General features: G+C 30.0%; 2 protein-coding genes across 4 annotated transcripts; both read left to right on the top strand.

Moving 5' to 3' along the window:
* Positions 1 to 1,769: 1,769 nt before the first annotated feature.
* On the top strand, positions 1,770 to 12,491 carry LOC107455752 (uncharacterized). 2 transcript variants are annotated; one of them, XM_016073436.5, is made up of 3 exons: positions 1,770 to 1,924; positions 4,089 to 5,743; positions 9,996 to 12,491. In XM_016073436.5, the coding sequence occupies exons 2-3, from the start codon at positions 4,235 to 4,237 to the stop codon at positions 11,229 to 11,231; spliced, it is 2,745 nt and encodes a 914-aa protein (XP_015928922.2). In that variant the 5' UTR covers positions 1,770 to 1,924; positions 4,089 to 4,234; the 3' UTR covers positions 11,232 to 12,491. The 2 variants fall into 2 exon arrangements, with proteins under 2 accessions (XP_015928922.2, XP_015928923.2); XM_016073437.5 differs by having other exon boundaries at positions 1,819 to 1,996.
* Positions 12,492 to 15,613: 3,122 nt separating this feature from the next.
* Positions 15,614 to 19,400, top strand: LOC107455763 (uncharacterized). Of its 2 annotated transcripts, none has more exons than XM_016073452.4 (2): positions 15,614 to 15,741; positions 17,213 to 19,400. In XM_016073452.4, the coding sequence occupies exon 2, from the start codon at positions 17,402 to 17,404 to the stop codon at positions 18,407 to 18,409; it is 1,008 nt and encodes a 335-aa protein (XP_015928938.1). In that variant the 5' UTR covers positions 15,614 to 15,741; positions 17,213 to 17,401; the 3' UTR covers positions 18,410 to 19,400. The 2 variants fall into 2 exon arrangements, with proteins under 2 accessions (XP_015928938.1, XP_087013562.1); XM_087157436.1 differs by having other exon boundaries at positions 15,650 to 15,741; positions 17,275 to 19,400.
* The last annotated feature ends 760 nt before the right edge of the window (positions 19,401 to 20,160 follow it).

A 20,160-nucleotide genomic window follows, 5' to 3' on the forward strand; every position in this document is an offset into this window, starting at 1 on the left:
ACATTCTTAGTAAATTTCACATTCAATTCATTGAAGAAACAATTTGGGAACGATTATTGTGGTATTTTGATTTTGGTGTTGCCAATAAATATTCGAATCTTAAAACTTTTGTCCCCTAAGTTTTGCTTTAGCATCTAAATAAAAAATATAATAACAGTTTTTCATTTAAATGATTTTTAACTAACACCGATTCGCTTTTGAAATTTATTGAAATTTTCTGACTGCGCATAAAAATCTGCGCGCGCGGAATTGAAGTTATGCCTGTTCGATTTTGGGCCGTTGAAGTGAGAAAGGCTATAGTTTCATATATGATGCCGTGAATAGAGATTGCGTAATCACGTATATGTGATCACAGTTCTGAAGGGGTTAAGTAACTTAACTTTTACTTCGAAACTTTAAATTCTTCATCGTCTTTTAGCAAATGAACTATAAGTGTGCCTCTTCCAAAAAATGGCTTACATTAAGTTTACTGGAACCGGGAATCTTCTGTCGGGGCGCTTTTACACTAAATTTCCGCTATATCGACAAGATGCTACATTCCGTTCGTACCGCTATATTGACAAGATGCTATATTCCGTTCGTACCGCTATATCGACAAGATGCTACATTCCGTTCGTACCGCTATATCGACAAGATGCTACATTCCGTTCGTACCACTATATCGACAAGATGCTACATTCCGTTCGTACCACTATATCGACAAGATGCTACATTCCGTTCGTATCTCTATATAAACAAGATGCTACATTCCATTCGTACAGCTATATCGACAAGATGCTACATTTAGGATGCTATCGACAAGATGCTACATTCCGTTCGTGCCGCTATATTGACAAGATGCTACATTCCGTTAGCTATATCGACAAGATGCTACATTCTGTTCGTACCGCTATATCGAGAAGATGCTACATTCCGTTCGTACCGCTATATCGACAAGATACATTTAGGATGCTATCGACAGGATGCTTTCCGTTCGTACCGCTATATCGACAAGATGCTACATTCCGTTCGTACCGCTATATCAACAAGATGCTACATTTAGGTCTGTACTACTGAATACTGAAAGGGGGGGGGAACTGAAAATAATTTTATAAGTTGTAGTTTAGATCTTATGCCCGTATCTGAAGTTCGCTTTCACTCTCGAGTTCAGCTTTAGCCGCTATCTGGAATAGACATTATCTACCGAGCTATTTTTACGCTGTATCAAATGAAACGAAACACAATCGATAGGGCGACAAAGAAGTTAACTGCTTTTGAAAAAATAAAGTAAAATTACCTATGGAATTGTCAATGTTGCATATAGTAGAACAGCTACTGAATTCACAATATGAAAATAAAAAAAAAATGAGTAATAAATATTAAAGAGTATAATATGTGTATTTAAAAGATTGTAACTTTACTGTCCAATCGCCACTTGACTCAAATAAAATCAAAATTTTAATAGATCTAATTAAACTAAAGTTATTTTCTGACAACTGAATCATCTTCTGTTTTAAAACCAAATATCCAACCAAAAATAATTTCGAAATAAGTTATCATTCGGAAAACAAAAATTTATTTCTAGTGATGAAAATTTCTATTTCCAAATCATTAATGCTTGAATTGAAAATTTTGCTGTGATCTATCGGTTTAAGTTATGATTAAAAATAATGTTGCCACTAAGTTCTTAAAAATGTTCTTTGTGCCAAGATATTGTACGATCAAAAGACAAATTATAGAGCATAGCGAAGAGAAAACGAAAATGAGATAAGTTATCAGCTGATTGTTTTAATTTCTCTTGCAAAAAATGTTGATATCACAATAAAATAACATTCAATTCAAGATTGCGTAAGTTAAAGCTGGCAGAAAAGCGGTTCAGTCTAGACAAAGTTATGATTGATTTCAATGAATAAAATATTCAAAACTTAATAAGGTTTTTTAAGAAGTGAGTATTGATTTCAAAAATTATTATTCTTTTGATATATACAAGATACACACATACTTATTCTAATTATATGTAAGTAATATTATTTTATTTAGTTTAGAAACTGTAATTGTGAATTTGAGTTTCATACAACGCTGTTTTTTATTTATTTCTATAGAACGAAGCTAAGCAATGGAAAAATGTTTCTTGTTTTCCTATTTATAGTTTATATTTCAATAATTTTTGTCTGTATCACATTTTAAAATATTATTGTGTAGAATACAGTGTGTTTCGTTTTGTATATTTTATTCCCTTATATCCTTAACATATATTTTTAAAAACCTTATCAAAAATGTAGTAAAAAAAGTGTACTCATGAGAGGAAACAAAAACGCTATCGAAATCTAACTAATCAATATTGAGGAAGGCGGGATGAAAAACATCAAGATCCTGTTTTATCGCCTGAAATGTTGAAAGACGATTATTTAAAATAATTCACAGTTTTACCATACAATTAGACTGGTTTTTATTTCTTCACTAAGACAAAAAATTCGCCTAAGGAACATCCTATATGTATTGTATCATACGACATCGTGTATTTCTCACTGATACGATGTTACTAAACTACTACTGCAAATCGAGAAACCAAAGTAGACATGAAAATAACCACTCGCCATTTGGCGAGTCAATGAGAAAATGGCGATTTAAATTAGTTAAGCAACCAGTCACTGTTCTTTTTTTTTCTAAAATGTTTAATGGTAGAAGTACATCAATATGAAAAACAAAATTTTCATTAAAATGTATAGTGTCTCCATTCAAAATATTGTTCCTTCAGAATCAATTCGGTTGGAAGGATTCATGTGGAAAAAGAGTTCCTTACCGATTGACATATTTCAAAGTAGTTGTAAGGTATACATTAAATATATTTTGCCTTCCTAAATATTTTTAAATAAAGTTCTTTAAAGTCAGTATGTTTAATTGAATTTCGCCACACGTGTATTTCATTTCGATTGTTGAATTAACTTTTTATAGCTTTAAATTATTTAAATTTTTTGAAAAAAATATATATTCAGTATTGTATTGTTCATTAATATAAACGGAATAATATATTGTAAAAAAATAATCTTCGTAAAGAAATTTAGAAAAATTCAGAAGGAATTCAGAAAAAGATTAAAAATAATGAGCAACATTAAAGTAAAATTTTGATAAATAAATCTTAATAGCGTTCACAACTGATTATGTGAGTTGGTCCCCTTAAAATTTTCAAGAGCTGATAAAAGTCAATTTTTAAGCAATCCATTAAAAATTAGCATTTTATCGCCAATTTTAAAAAATTGCTTATCATAGATACTTTTGGTTTCGGTAAAATTTAATGAATTTAAAGAAGTCGTCAGGTACTGATAATATTTAAAGCATAAAATTAAAACAGCCGTTTCACCAATCATTCATAGTTATTTGCGGAAAATAAATTTAAGTTTGTAACAAGTAAGTATTAACTTGATTCCATTACTGAGCAGTTTTGAAACATCATGTAATGTTTTGAATTTGAAAACTCGTAAAACATATAAGTAAGCAACTATTTAAATTTGTTTATTTTTTCTGAAATTATTTTAAGTCAAAATTCTTGATGGTCGCATCAAAAAATTTTGATGGTTTACGTTGGTCTCAGTGCAATTCATGATGGTCCCCACTATCCAACATTTTCCATTACACATTCCGTAATTAATATCTACCACCCCCAAAAATTCTAAATTAAAGCCTTTAGTCTAGTTCAAAAACGTTCTTTGAAACTTTTTATTTATTTATTATCATTGGCAATGTTTTTTATTTTATTTTATTTTTTTAAATTAATTGGAATAAACTAGTAAATTAATTTACTTATAGACTTTTGATAACAACAGATTACAATTAAGCTCGAACTTCTATTTAAACCTTTGCATTTTTTTTCATACTTGTATCGTGTAATTTAGATTCCTAAAAACATACTTGATACTTTTTCAAAAATTTAACACCAGTTTTTAGTTAAATTTACAAGAAAATTATTTATTATTATCCCGATAACATAGGAATAAGTTTTTTTTACTTTTGACGAAGCTTCTTATTTCGGCAATATTCTACAGAAACTACAACTCTTTATTCCTGTAAGTAAGTATCCTTAAGTAGTTTTCTTTGTTTATCTTTTTTAGGAAGTCGTATGAGGATGCAAAAGACCACAATGTTGCGAAGTTCAAGAAGAGAAGAAAGTATAGAAGTAAAAGAACTTAACTTTATTTAGACTAAAAACATAAGAATCTCTAAAACGAATCTGAGATCAAACGTGAAGAAACATTTCATGGGAAATCCCATAAGTTTATTCGGTAGTTTATCTATGAAACGGAAAATTTCCTCCAGTAGCCATCTAAATGACGAATTGCAAGATTTGAAAAAATCTGATGATTACTTGAAAATTAATGAGTTGTTGCCAAAAGTCTCTGGCAACAGTAACCATCAAGAATGTGTTCGTGTTAACACTGCTTCTGATAAAATAGCAGACCTACAAATGAAATCTGATGAAGAGAAAATGTCCTTAAATAAATCACAGGCGGAATCTTGCCATAACACAGTTGAAAGTTTTGATGAGAAAAAATCCTTAAATAACTCACAGGCTGAATCTTGCCATAACACAGTTGAAGGTTTTGATGTGAAAAAGTCCTTAAATAACACACAGGCTGAATCTTGCCTTAACACAGTTGAGGGTTTTGATGAGAAAATGTCCTTAAATAACTCACAGGCTGAATCTTACCGTAACACAGTTGAAAGTTTTAATTCTACAGAAAAATCAAAAAATAGTGTCTTCGACTCTGAAACATTAAAAAATGACGGTCTTCAGAAAAATGGCACTTCTAAAACTATAAATGACGTTTGCCAAAGGGGAATGCCCGAGGAAAAAAAATTTGATGCGACTCAAATGAGTTCTTCTGAAAATTGCGAAACAGGGAATTATTTTTCAAAAGAACCAGGGAGCGAATCTGCACATCCTGATGTAAAAAGTTTAAATATTTCATTTGAAAGTAAAGAAAAACAAAATGCAGTTCATACTCTGAAAAATACTGCTAAAAACTCGCCCGTTCCCCCGATGAGTTTCGATCAAATTGAGGGCGAATCCTCTCATTTCGAAATAAAAAGTTGTGATATTTTCTTTCAAAGTGAAGAAGAGGAAGAGGAAGAAGTTTCTCTAAAATCTGAAGTCATTGAAAAGAAGGGAATCAGAGAAATGAGGGAAAATAGACACGGAAGAAAAAAAACTTTCATAGACGGAAGCAGGCAAGAAATAAGGGCACTTCCTGCGAAACAAAACCAACTACCAATACATGGTCAGAGTTTGAATGAATCCATGGATAACGAACCAAATAAAAAGTCTCTCCCCGGTTTACGAAAGACGTCAACAAAGACAGAATATGAGCTGGAAATCCCACTTAAAGCTTGCCAAACGGAAGCTCCGCTGGATACATTACAAATTTCAGACATTGAAGGCAGTGCCATTTCTCAAACAAAACATCGTGAAAAGGAGCACTCGAATCCTGCAGATGTGGTGCAAACGAAAGAAGATTTTATTTTTGAAGTAAGTCCTCACAATTATCAGACACTCTGTAAATTCGCACGTGAAGATCACACACAGTGTCCAAATACACAGCCAAATAGATCTACAGCAATGATTCTTCCTTTACCTGAAACTTCAAATGTATATCAGGATCAGGAGGAATCCATAATGGTTTCGGGCGAAAAAATTGGGCAACCTGGATATGCTTCAGGGTATCATGCAAATGATAATATCGAAACTAGTTCATTGCAAACAAAACAGGTCAGTAAGGGCTTTAGTTGATTAAAATATATTTTTTTTGCACTGTTAACAAAATAATTACATGAAATTGATTAAATTTTTAACGTTATGATAGATTTTCGTGATGTAAGTCGTTGCAAGAAGTCGAATTTTTTCATCTCATAACAAAAATATCCATAATCCGATATAATAAATATCCACAGTAAAATTGCCAACTACAACGTGTCTGTTCACAAAAAATACAGAGTATTATAATTTCTTTCTTTAGTTTCGCTCATATTGCTGAAATATAAATATAATTTGAACACTATCTTTAAAAATTTTTGTTCGATTTTTTTATTTAAAAATAATTTTTAAACAAAAAAATCTTTAACTTCCAGATTTAATTTCAAAATCCGAATTTATCCCCTTGTTAAAATTGCACCATTATAAAAGCAACAAAACAAAAACAAAAAAATTCAGAATTTTCTGAGAAAAAAGTAAATTAGTGTTGGCAATTTTAACATAGCTACCCCTAATAGTTCAAAAGACACAACTTCAATATATTCATTCATTAGTACAACCAATTAAATAATTTATAATAGTAATCGATAGGGGTCTGTTTCATTTCATCGACAGACCATTTCATAGACTAGGTCGTCTACAGGTCATTTCATCGACAAGGTGGTTTCGTCGACAGCGTCATTTCATCGACAGGGTCATTTTGTCGACAGTGTTATTTCGTCGACTTACCGGAAGCACTGGCATAAAATCATTACAACCTTGTTTGTGCTTGCTCTTCAGAAAAGTTTTTTTTTCTATGGATAGTGAACTTGAAAAATAATGATAATAATTAGAAATAAATAATGTATTGGCAGTATTAATATCAGACGCATCTTATTTAACAGAAAATAAAACGTGGAATTTAAAAATAAGAATGTGTAACTATTATTCTACAAGCAAGAAAAAAACTGCAATTAAAATTTCGTCCGCTTCTTGACTAATTTAGGTGCTCAAATTTTTACTGATGTTCCGTGCAGGATGACTACACAATTTTCAAACACTTTCTGACCACTATAAGCGGAATTTATCGCCAATCTAAATTTTGATTATTTACCGGTCTGAATAAGCCAGGGGACACACAACTAAATTGTAGAAAATATGAAAATAAAAAAAAAGTAATATATTTAAAAAACCAAATTTGTTCAGTGGACTAAAAATTAGAAAAATAAATTTATAAAAAAATTTCACACACAACAGAAACCGCAAGGACAAAATTTCACAATGAGCTTCTACCAACATTTAAAGTTCCACTTTTTTTTGTTTTGGTGACAAAAATTTATATTTTTTTAGTACATTTATGCGGCGACTGAACTTAACTTAATCGTAACCGCGACAGTTACGATCAGTAACTGTCTCCGTCATTCACCAGAAGAATCCTAACCGCCATTGTAGAATGACGCACTGCTCTTGTTTTCACATTTTCCCTTTTTATACTTAATAATTAAATGTAAAATAAATACTAATTAAATGTAAACTTAATCTATTCATCTCCTGAGCACAACCAACCACCATACTTATCAAGCGTGATTTTTAAAAACATTTCTATCTCCAATTAAACTTTTTAAGAGGAACAATCAGTGCCATCCTTTGAAATATATACGCTCATTGCAAGTTTTATTAATTTAAATTAATTTGTATTCTGCAGCAAATCAAAAAAAAATTTTATTTGGGTAAAAAAAAAAGGCTTACAAAACTTATTTTTAATTAAACATAAATGAGAATAAAATCAGATGCATATGAGTAACTCTCCCCGATATGTTAAATTCAAAAGTCAATTTATTTGTCATATCGTAGTTATAAGCGTTTTTTTTTTTTTTAATTCTTTTATAAATGTTTTAATTAAATACACAGGTGAAATGAATTAAGAGAATTTGCATTTTTATCGAATTTCAAGAAAGGAACTGAAATGAAAGTAAAACCTTTGCTTCTAGGCAGAAAGGTAAATCTTGTACATCAAATACGTAATCGTAGACGTGTGTGTAGGCGAAGCCAGTAGAGAAACATGCTTTATAATTGCGCTTTTTTTTTCTCGGCGAAAATCAGAGATGTGGATATTTTTTTAGTCTATTTACTAATACAGTTTTTTTTATTTCATTATATAAACACATATAATATGCATATTATGTATAAATACACAGTAATGCTCGTTGAGTAAATAGGAATTTTGTCGTTGTTAGAAATAATTTTTCTTTACAAATTTTTATTACTTTTTCTGGAATGCAGTATTTACAAAGTACGGTTAATGTGAATTTATCACCTTATTTCTGCAAACTATTTGCTAATGCTTGCAAAGAAGATTTCTAAAATAGCAAAATTAATGCATTGTGCATTTTAAAGAGAAAAGTTAATTTAGATAATTGAAAAAAATCACAGGTTAAGCATCCGGTACAGCTGTAAAACTAATCAGTGCTTTCAAGAATCTAGTCCATTGAAAAATATCTGTACCTCATCGTCACAATTTATGTCCTACTGATCAAATTTTCACTAATGTAATTTAATTAAGCCATATAATTTCAGCGAATCATTATCATTAAGCTAAACGTTTTTGTTTTATTAAAGCTGAAGAATTTTAAAAAAAAATTTATGCAAACCAAAATAATTTCTAATACGCTTTTTTTATAATTTATTAAATAATTAAATTTAAAGATAATGCTGATATCGATTCTCAAAATTTTTATTTGTGGAGAAAATAATAATTTTGCTATGGCTTTAAAATATTTTTATAAGTACTTACAAAATTGAATTACTGTTCCAATAATGTAGAACTAAATGCATGCTTGATTTCAAAAGTCTTATAATATAATTGACTGCAATTAAAATAAAGTTAATAAATTTTGTTGGAATATATAATTTTTTTATACTTCCTTTAACTTAAAAAAACAATATTTTAATAACAATAAAATATTTTTTGTTGCTATTCTATATAATGTTGATTGTAATCTTGGACTTTATAATGTTAATGTAATTCGACATTGTAAGTAAAATCAGTATTTTATTTTCTATCTGAATTTTAAAAAAAAAATGAATTAAAATTTTTGCGCAAATCACGATTTTTTTTAAATATCTTGTATTTTTATGAAGATAATTCCTTGCATTAAATTGAAGATGGAATAAATTGAAAAAAATCAATAACTTTAGTTTTTCTACATTTTTGAAATCTAAAACTATTCTGCATAAAAATTAATTCAACATTTCTTTCACTCAAAACTGAATTTTATAACATAAAATTAAATCTTCTAAAAAAACGTTAAATATTCTTTATAATTAAAATTAACGTAGTGAAAAAATGGAAGAATAAGATCATTTTGTATTTATAAAGCATCATATGAATAAGTAATATCAGGTATCCATAACTCACTACTTAGCTTGAATATCTTAATTATTCAGATCTTGAAAATTTCGTCAACTGTTTACAATGTTACATTGTGTATCGCTGAAATTTAATGATATTATAAAAATAAGTTATGTTAAGCCCACATTTTCATCAGGATACATTAGGGTATAATTTATTGCACAAATTTTGTTTTAACATATTTATTTACAATCTAACACAGTTGGATTTAATTACGAACATTATGACTTTCAATGCACAGTCATAGCAAACTTAAAGATGGGCACAGGTGACTTCAGTTGGAGAATAATCATGTGACTCCTTTTTTCAGATGAAAATGAAGAGAAAAAAATGTTTTTTTTTTAGTGATTCTAAGTGCATTAAAATTTTTAAAGAGTATTAAGTTTTTTTTATTACCATTCTGGGGTTTAAACATAGTGCCTTTGATAATTGTCAACTATAATTTCATGATTAACACTCTTAGAAAAGTAATAAAATGTTTTTTAGGGGTTTTGAGTAATTCTGAGTACATTAAAATTTTTTAAATTCACTAAGAGTTTTTCTCCATTCTCAGGTTTAAGCATAGTGACGTTGGTGATTCTCCACAATGTTGTCAATATGCGAAAATTGCTCCTAAGGGGAAGTAGAAGGGCATTTTTTTTTTATGGTGCGAAACTATTAAACAAAAAAAGGAATAACAATGAAATAAATTATATTTGATGTTAAGTTCGTTATCAATTTATCTGAATAGTTTTATTTGAACAAAACTTTTTCAAAATAAGTCTTAAACTACGATTCTTTATTTTTTGTGTTGCGATATCAGAAAAACTTAACTGATATTGTTTACATTTTAGTATTAAATTATTCGTAAAATATCTTTATTTATAAATTTTCCGACAGATACTTTCAAAGAAGAAAAACAGTTTGAGAAACGAAAATGATTCATCACGAAGTGAAGGATCCAGCTGGAGGCATGGATCATCTGTTTCTGACGACAGCTACAGCGACAGTGAGCCATCCATAGTTCACGAGTCTCATAATGTAAAACTAGGCAATGAAGAAAAACCTACCATGCAGTGGTTGAGTGATATTGATGAAAAGTTAAAGACTTCTGATGCGCAAAAACCAGACAAAGGCTGTCTTCAGTTTGTAAGTAATCCTGGTAGATTGAGTTTGGCGCCTGATCAGTCTGATTTGTGTCTGAGATTTGATAATTTAAAGTTAGAAATTTTCAATAAGCCATCGTTTCTGAACGTTAAATTAACTGGTAAAAGAAGAGGATGTAATTTAGAAGGAACACAAATCAAAACAATTGGCAGAGATAGCGAGTTAGAATTATCAGCATCCGCTAATGTTTCTAACAAGAATAACAATCAAAAGGCAACAGAATCTACTGCTTTGAAAAAAGTAGAGACAAACTTACATAACTTACCCTCTACCGTCAAAACGAAAGTAGTTAAAAAAGGTAAACCTCGTAAAATACAGAATACACCAGAAACTAAAGTAGATCTTGGAGAAATGCAAAATTCCGTAATGCATCAATCAAAGCCCAGACATCGTCATAACCAAAGCACGCCAAAGAAAGGTATAACACAAATAGGAATTGAAACACATGCAGAACATCCGTTAGAAATAGAAGGAATATTTTTCAATAACCAAAGCACAACTTCGTTCCAAAACAACAAAACTCATTATGCGCCATTGACTTTGATGAGAGCTAACTTACCAGAACATTCTGATTTGACAGGAATTGCTAAGCCGAATTCTGATTGCGAAAGTGAAAACCACCAGTTAGACGCAATCGAAACAAATCCACCTGCTTCTTTCGCAATCACAGGAGGGCCAAATGTTTTAGATGAGGAAAACAGGGATTTAGCTGCAGCTAGAGAGATTTCTAACAGCATGGAAAGTTTAGTTGACTCACTTAATAGCTTCCATTTATCAAATGACCAAAAATTTGTTGCGAAAAATAAAAGTGAAAAATTTTGTTTTCAAAACAAAAACTTTAAAATGACTTTTCAGCCCGATTCTAATTTGGACAACTTTAAACTGTTGTATGAAAGCTCTTCTTCAAGGTCTGCATTGGAGTTAGAAAGTAATGACAGAAAGTTAGTTCTAGAAATTGAAAATAATTGAATTTGAGTGTTCATATAATTTTAAGTAGTTTAGTAATTTTTTTTACATCTGTTCTATACCTTTTAATGCATCTTTTTTGGATAGTACTTTTATGAAACTCTACATTTAAAAGTAAAAACTATAAATAATAAATACCATGTCAGAATTATCCTTTTAACAAAACACATATCAATCATTTTTAAAACATGAAAGATGAACTAGTTATTATATAACACTATAATGTGAAATCCCATTGAAAATTATGGATGCACCTAATAATTCTTTTTGCCGAATATTTAAGTCAGTTTATTGAATAATAATCATCCCATATTCACCATCCGAATACTTTATTTCTATTAATTAAAATTTTGTTTAAAAATTTCAGATGTGTACTTTTTTAAGACAATAAATTCAAACAATTTAAAGCCATTATGGATGAATCTTCTTAAGAAATATCTCATTTTCTGCAAAAGTATGTGCAAATGAATGTTATTAGCGTGTTGTAAACACATATTTCTGTAATATTTTATTTCTATTTTGTTTTGTAAATTGTGCTCTGTTTTGTTTTCCTTTCCCTAAAGCATGCATTTTTGTAATGCATCAATTCTGTGAAACATATAATTTCTGAAATGCATGCTGTGTAATGTTTAACTTATCATAAAATATACATTTTTGTAATGCAAACAATATTATGTAATGTTTTACTTATTATAAAGTCTTAATTTCTCTAATAATATTTTCTGAATTGTTTTACTTAAGGGTTCCAGGAGATTGCCAAAACTAATCATCAATTAAAATAAAAAGTTCCTGCTTTAGAAATCACCTTTAGATAAATTTCAACAATTCGATGCCAGTTTTCTTGATGTGTATTTTTGAATTATTGTAGTGAATAATACAATTAATGATGAACATTTAAAAACGAGAAACGCATTTTATGATATAAATTTTGTATTCATTGGTGATTATTTTTTCGGTGAACCATTGGCAACATTTCTATCATGAAACATTAAGTTTTGTGGTGTTTCATGCATCATAAAATATATAATTCAGAAATGATGTTCCGTAGAATCTTGAATAATATTTTTAACATCATGACAAGGAATTCAATTTACTATTATATGCACTTATTTCTTATTATAATTTTGTCAATTTTTATTAATTTCAAATAACTTTTCTGTGTGAATTGTAGAAAAATTCATTTTAGTTGACAAAAAAAAAACATTTAATGAAATGATATTTACTTGTGCATTGCAAAATTAAAATCTATTTACTACGCCTTTATTAATTTATTTTCGTAACTGTAACGATGGAATCTCTCAATCCGAATTTCGATCACTTTCCGTCGATCTACAGCACTCAAATATCCACGATAACATTGTATCCGATGAGAATGCAAGATTCAATCGATTCCTAACCTCTACAAGCTAAATTTATCATTATATTATCACCAAAATAATTTATCATCAATCAAATAGATTATATAGATATAGTACACAATATGACCCTATATAAGATTTTTTTTCTTCTTATGTATAAAATTTAAAAACCGTTGTATAACTGCGTATTTTAATTTCGTCCCCCTTTAAAATTGGATATCTTCTACTCCCCATGTAATTGTTTAACTGCAAAATTCGATTATACAAGGTTTGTTACTGCATCTGCTTAAAATAATAAATAAACATATGACCCCTGAATTTATCCCCTTAAAAATTTGATAAGATAAAATTATAAATTTAGTTTCTTTTTCATAGAAAGACAAAATTTGCGAAAAGTTTTTAAACGATGAATCCTGTTGGTAAGACGATATGCCTGAATCTTGTATTTAGTTTGTAGACGGTCCCTTAATAGGAACTATCGAATTTAGCGATTTCTACTTTTATTATTAATTTAAATAAAAAGGTGTTGCATCAAAAATATAAATTTTTCAATTTTTCATACCGATTTCTTAGAATTGTCATTTATATTCTTAGAAAATGGGATGTTTTGAACGCATACTGAATTCAAGAATAGCAAAATAAAAAGCTAAAGATCAGGACAAATAAAACAAAATATTTTTTATCAGGAAAATTAGAAGAACTACGAACCCTGGAATATAATTAACATTTTTATGCAAAAGTAATTTAGTGGATGGTCCCAGAATTCATAATTTAAAAATTTTATGATGCGTTCGATTTTAGTGTTGAATGGGAAAATTCATTATTAAAATCATAAGAAACAGACGAAAAAATAATTGTGAAACTATAAAACTCTTCACTACAAGATTTACCATCGCATTTAAAAATAATAAATAGATGCATCAGCCCTGAATTCGTAATTATAAAAATTTTATAACGTAAAATTGCTAATTGAGTGTTTTTGTCATAACATGACAGAATTTCCAAAAGTTTTGAAACAATTAGTTCTGCTGGTGAGGCTATACATGTGACAAGTTTCATTGTGACCTTAATCATTAATTAAAAATAAAAAGACTTTGTATCAAAAAATCAAATATTTTAATTATTAAAACTGATTGTTTTAAAATTCGCGTTTGTATTCTTAGAGAATGAGATGTACAGAACAAACACAAAAGTCAAGAACATTAAGACAAAAAATCAAAAATCAGGAAAAAATCTGGAAATTACGAACCCTGTCTCGATCCCAATACAAGTTTCCATCATTTCCTGACTGCTACCAATAGAATTCTATTTACTACTGAGATATTTCTAGCAAGTGGAAATTATAATTTAAATTGCAACAGCTTTCCAATTAGTCCAACTGAATTATAGCTTTGTACTAAATGACAATACAAGTTTCGTTCGTTTCCTGACTGCTACAAATAGAATTTACTGAGATATTTCAAGCAAATGGAAATTATCGTTAATCCAAACTTCAATCACTTTCCAACTAGTTAAAATATTCGAAACTGAATTATAGATTTGTGCTGGATGACAATACAAGTTTCAACCGTTTTCTAAAAGCTACAAACAGAATTTATATCACCACAGAATTTTTTTTTTTTTTTTTTTTTTTTTTTTTTTTTTTTCCCTAGCCGAAATTTTGACCATTTATTTGACCTTCTAGAAAACCTAGATTTCAAATGGATTTTTTTTCTTCTTTTTTTTGTGCTTGATGCCAATAAAAGTTGCAATTGCTTACTATATGGTGTGAAAATAAGTTGTTGTCATTTGAATTTTTCAGAGGCGTTGTGGCTCAGGGGATAGAGTTTTCACCTCCCACGGTGACCCAGGTTCGAATCCCAGTGAATCAATACGATTTCAGCACCCGGTTCGCATAGATCACATTGCTGACGTAAAGTATCCTCAGTGGTTGAGGAATTATGGGTTAGAGTCCCCTTGCCGTCAAGCTAACCGTGGGAGGTTTTCATGGTTTTCCTCTCCATGTACCACAAGTGCCGGTTAGTTCCATCAAAAAGTCTCCCAATACTTGATCCAGGAATAAACTTGTCATCTGGATTTGGTTCAAAATAACAAGGCTACGGAGTTGAACTTTGGTAGTCATAAACTCAAAATTGTGTTGGCGGCTTTTCAAACAATTTCAAATTAGGCACTAAACTGAAAGGAATAAATTAATAAAAAAAAATTCAACAGCCATGTTTCGTAGGTAGAATAGCAAAAAATAATAATTTTATCTAATAGAATCTACAACGAAAAAAGTCAGGTGAGTGTCATGGAGGAAAGCGGTCACCGGTTGGTGACTAGATTTTTTTTTTTTTTTTTTTCTAAATAAAAACTTTTTTTTTATAGAAATTTGTTGTATTTTATTAGGATGTGAGACAGTTGTGAAAAATGATTCTCAATACTTTACTGAATAAATACAATTTTCGTTAAAAATGTGCTGTTTTTCATTAGGTAAAGAGATAGCTATAAAAAATGATGGAAAGCAGATAAATGAATTATTTGGTTTTAAAAAGAGCTTTTTAATGCAGAAAAGTACATTGCATTTTATTTGGATGGAAGGAAGTAATAAAATATTGTGAAAATATATAACTGATGAATAAATACTTATTTTAATGAAAATATTTTGAGACAGTAAAGGAAAATGGTGGACATTACGTATTTGATAAAAAATTCTTTTTATTTAAAAATGTATTTGTATTTCGTTTTATTCGGCCCTATATTGGGCAAGAACTTTTGAAATCACATGAAATAAATTAATGTCCCTGAATACTGAAGTTTATTGATACAAATAACAAGTTTTTTCACATTAAAATTGCTTTATTTTTATCTCTACGGAGTAAATGGAAAACTAAACTAAGATAAAGTTAAGCAGAAATTATATCTTGAATTATCTAATTAAACATATCAGAAAGCATTATATTTTAAGAGAATGGTAAAAAAAGAACGTGATACTGCATTTATAATCAGGGAAAAACAATGTTATCACAATCAATGCATAATTGTTTAAAGAAATATCAAAATAAACCATACGAAATGAATCAACCTTTGATTAGAACTCTTTAAAACAAATGAAACCGTGTCCACTTGCTTGCGAATAACACATGTCTTAGATCCAAAATTGCCAACTCTCAATCGTAAGTATCAACATAATTGCACTTAAGCATATTTTAATTTTAAAAAATTTAAAAAAAAATTTTTTATACCTTAAAACTTTTTCACACTTTTCTTTTCTGTTACTAAACTTTTGGTTAACTCTCGTGACAATGGAAATTATAATCTGTTACGGTAATTTAAAAGGTACGGTTAGAATTCCTTAATTTTTAATAAAAATAAACGAAGACTATGAGTGTATGATATCACATGGAAATAGAATTATCCGTCACTGAAGCAGTCAGCGGAGTATTGTCAATCATAACTTTGGATTCGCCCAATCAGACATCTTTCCATGGTTTTCGGACCATTTTGCAATAGTTGTACCAACCTGCCTACACGTTTGACACCCCTTTTGACCATATAAACTGCACTAATTTGCTCCAGATTATATTTTTTTTATTTCTCTAGTGGAGCGTCAATACGGTATTACATAGGATTAACAAAAATCTAGCTTATAATGCAATGATTATGAATATTCTTATTACCGTGCTAGTAAATAAAATCAATGCGATAAGTATAACACGGCCAGTTTTCATTGGTCAGTTAGATGAATGAAATGCTAACATACTAACTACGATATCCCATCTATTGAGAAAAAATAAAAGCAGAGTTTTCTAAAAAGAAAAAGTAATTTTACTTCTCCATTAGGTTCTGAGAAAAGAAATTTTAAATAAAGGAGTAAACCTCAAAACAATCGCCATTTTATGACGCAATAATTATTGCACAGTAAGTAATTGTATAACTGTAGAAACTTTATAACTTCGATTATATTACAACTAACACATATGTTATGAAAAGTAAACACTCTCTAGAAGCATTGTCCTCAGACAGTCGCCAATAGCCATTGTGCAGTTCTAGGGCGACGTGAATAAACTACAACTAGAAATATTGATTGAACATTTATCCTCATTCTTAAACTCATTATTTCCAATTTTTCTACACTTTTTACTGGTTTATTAGATTACGATTTCTGAAAAAGGTTAATAAAATATTGTTTTTTACCACAACATTACAGGTTGTTTGAAATTCATATTACAATTGCTACCTTCATTGGTGAGATGAAAAGAAAAAAAAAAGATTTCTCACTCTGCAATCTTTAAAGGACACAGCCAAACGTCCATTCCCAAGAAAAACTCACTTTCTAGATTTTATTCTCTTTTAAGTTGCAAAACATCTTTCGCAAAAATTTTAATATAAGATTTAAAGAGGAGTGTTTTCTTCCTTGATAAAATTTTCGAGGAGAGAAACTCAAATCCGATGCGTGAAATATGTGTCAGAATGTGTATTGATGAGCTCAGTGTAAAAATAAAATGACTTTAAAAAAATCTGAAGAAGAAATAATCTTAACTGAACTTACTGAACAGTGACAGAACTAACACAAATATTTTTAAATTCAGCAAATTTTATTAATAAAAAAAAAACATGGATTTTTATTTTATTTTTTTATTTCAGCAACCTAGTGTGTTATCTCTAAAAATCCTCTCATTTGTTCCTCCTTTGCAAAACATTTACAGAAGCAGAAATCAATGTATGATACGCTGAGAAAAATTTGCAGTTGCAAAGTGGATTTTTACTGTTTCTGTTTTATAATTCTATAGTGGAATAACAAAGCACTCGGGCAACAGCTGTTCCCAAAAAGAAATGGCGATGATAGATAAGAGTTATTTGATTCTATGTTTCATTGAAGACCTTAAACATGTCGATTCTTTCCCATCCAAGAGAGATAATTTCTTATCTCAATATAACAAATGGTCAGAAGAATTTGAAATTGTCTTGAAATGCTTCAACAATCTTAGAAAACAAATTTTGCCACAATTCAATCCTTCTCGATTGCCATGCCTTTGGGCAACATTCTTTCTCGTGCTTTGTGTAACTGAAAGCATCAGGGAAGAATATTATGTTGTTTGTATACCGGGACTCCTTCTCTATATTCTGTTTGTTGTAATAAGCATCATAATTGCAATAACTGCATCATCTTTCTTAAAATATGATTCATTCTCCGATACTTGGAATTTTAATATTCATGTGAACTGCTTTTTGAAAAAAATTGAAGAAAAATTGTCGGATATAGACAAGAGACTGAGATTAGAAAAGAACCAAAACTCCTTAAAGATAATTCCCAACAGCAGTGAAGAAGATCTGTTACTGATGACACAGAGGAATTCAATTTTTGCCATTTTGTTGCAATTCTGTGAATATATGTTTGGATATATTTGGTTATATGTTTGTCTTGCATCTGCTATTATTTTGTCTATTCTTTTGTTCACGTTAAACATCAAACATTTTCCGTATTTGTTCATTTTGGCATTGATATTTTTGATATATCTGTTGCTGTGTCAGTGTTTAAAATTACGCAGATGTTCTATCGATTTGAAAAGTTTCAAAATGCATCTGGAATATAAGAAAAGCGTTATATTTCGATGGAATAGTTTTAACTGCTGTGAATTTCAATCGATAATGGGTAAAGGAGGTCACAACTGCGTAGCATTTCTCAAATTAATTCAGTGGGATTCCGACATCTACTCACTAATATTAAACCCGTCACTGGCGTATGCTGCTGTAGTAGTTCATGTCGCTTGCAGGTTACAGCGAAGAATTTACTCTAGAAATATCGAAGAAATTTTGGAATCTTTATTTTTTTCTTTCTAAATTAGGTTATCAAACACTTAAGACTCATTCTCAATTAGAATTAGTTAAAAACTACAAATGAAGTCAATTAGTTTCTACAGAAAAGGTGAGATGCGATATTTGCGGCTCCGACAATGTGGAAAAAACACAATATACGGAAATCCTGAAAGAAGATAAACAATAGTTAAACTCTTTTGAATTTTTCATTGATGAGCAGTTTCACTGCAAGCGAAACTGCTCATGAAAGAATAGCTCTGAACTTCCTAAATAACTTAGAAAGTAAGCCTGTTCTGAGAAAAGACTCACTAAAAATAGCTCCAAATATCTTTAAGTAAAGTAAAAATTTGTCCTGTTTGTTACGTATCTTTAAAGACTAACACAGCAAAACTGCTCAGTTCGCAAAGAAATACTTCAAATATCAGTAATTGGTGCTGTTGGTGACATTTCTTCAAAGCCTATCGCAACAAAACTGCTCAGCTCACAAAGAAATAACTCCAAATATCAGTAACTGATCCTGTTGTTGACATATTTTAGAGATTACCTCAGCAAAACTACTCAGCTCACAAAGAAATAACTTTGAATAACAGTAATCGATACTGTTTGTGACATATCTTCGAAGCCTATCCCAACAAAACTGCTCAGTTCACAAGGAAATAACTCCACATATCATTAATTAATCCTATTGGTGACATATCTTTATAGACTACCTCTGCAAAACTACTCAGCTCACAAAGAAATAACTCCAAATATCAGTAATTGATCCTGTTGGTGATGAGTTATGCTACTGCAGAGAAACTGTTTCACAAAAAATATCTCCAAATATTTTTATCGTTACTGCGGGAAATGGTCCTGTTTGGGACATATCGTCAGCGACGGCTATTGCTGACGAAACAGTTCATTCCTCGTTGAAGAATAGATTAAAATAAATAAATAAAGGTCAAAGTGATCTTGTTTATGACGTAGTTCCTGAATGTTCTTCTTAGTGAAATAAAAATAAAACATTTCTCTGGCATAGTTGTCTCTTATTGTTTTTAGAAGGGTGGTCTACTCCGCATGCCCTTTCACTGAGATAAATGCACTCTTCTTTACCCTTTATGAAAAAAACCTGCCCCAATCACTTTGTTAAAAAAAACTGTCTTTTTATTCTTTTTTTTTTATTATTCTTTTTGTCATAAGAAAAAGATGCATCTCTTTTTAGTAATAGAAACCAGGAACAGCAGATTGCTATAACTGCAATTTAATTTCAGGCTAAGTCAGTATTAAATATTATTATTTCTTAAATTTATTTTAGTATTTTCAATTCAAGTGTAATAATGTATTTTTTAGCCTGATCGGTGCCCTTTCATCAAAATTGAAGGGGCTTTTGTTTTTGAAAAGCATCCAACCCTTTTTGATTTTTATGGTGATCTCTGATACTAATCGTAATGATTTCAATTATGATGCATCATGCACCGACATCAATTTTAGATCGACCTTAGCGATTAACAGTGAGGTGGCTCAGGGGATAGAGCGTTCTCCTCCCAATTAAGTACCCAGGCTCGAGACCCAGCGGTAGCTGGTTGATACAACTTCTGCTCCCGGCTCGCATCGTTCACAGTGATATCATAAGATATCATCAATGGTAGACGGATCACTGATTAGAAACCCCTCGTCGTTGGGCTAACCGTGGGAGGTTTCCATGGTTTTCCTCTCCATTTAACGCAAATGCTAGTACCATCAAAACATTCCTCCGTGAAGGCTAGTTTGTCCTAATGCTTGATCCAAAAGTTTCC

The sequence above is a fragment of the Parasteatoda tepidariorum genome, chromosome 2 (genome assembly GCF_982258835.1).
Source record: "Parasteatoda tepidariorum strain Cologne lab strain chromosome 2, Ptep-v5.0, whole genome shotgun sequence".
Classification (NCBI taxonomy): domain Eukaryota; kingdom Metazoa; phylum Arthropoda; class Arachnida; order Araneae; family Theridiidae; genus Parasteatoda; species Parasteatoda tepidariorum.

Bases quoted from the DNA above. Each gene is read 5' to 3' on its own strand.
- LOC107455752 (XM_016073436.5), top strand. From the start codon at position 4,235: ATGGGAAATCCCATAAGTTTATTCGGTAGTTTATCTATGAAACGGAAA. The intron at 5,744-9,995 runs GTCAGTAAGGGC...ATTTTCCGACAG, and splicing joins GTTCATTGCAAACAAAACAG to ATACTTTCAAAGAAGAAAAA.
- LOC107455763 (XM_016073452.4), top strand. From the start codon at position 17,402: ATGGCGATGATAGATAAGAGTTATTTGATTCTATGTTTCATTGAAGAC.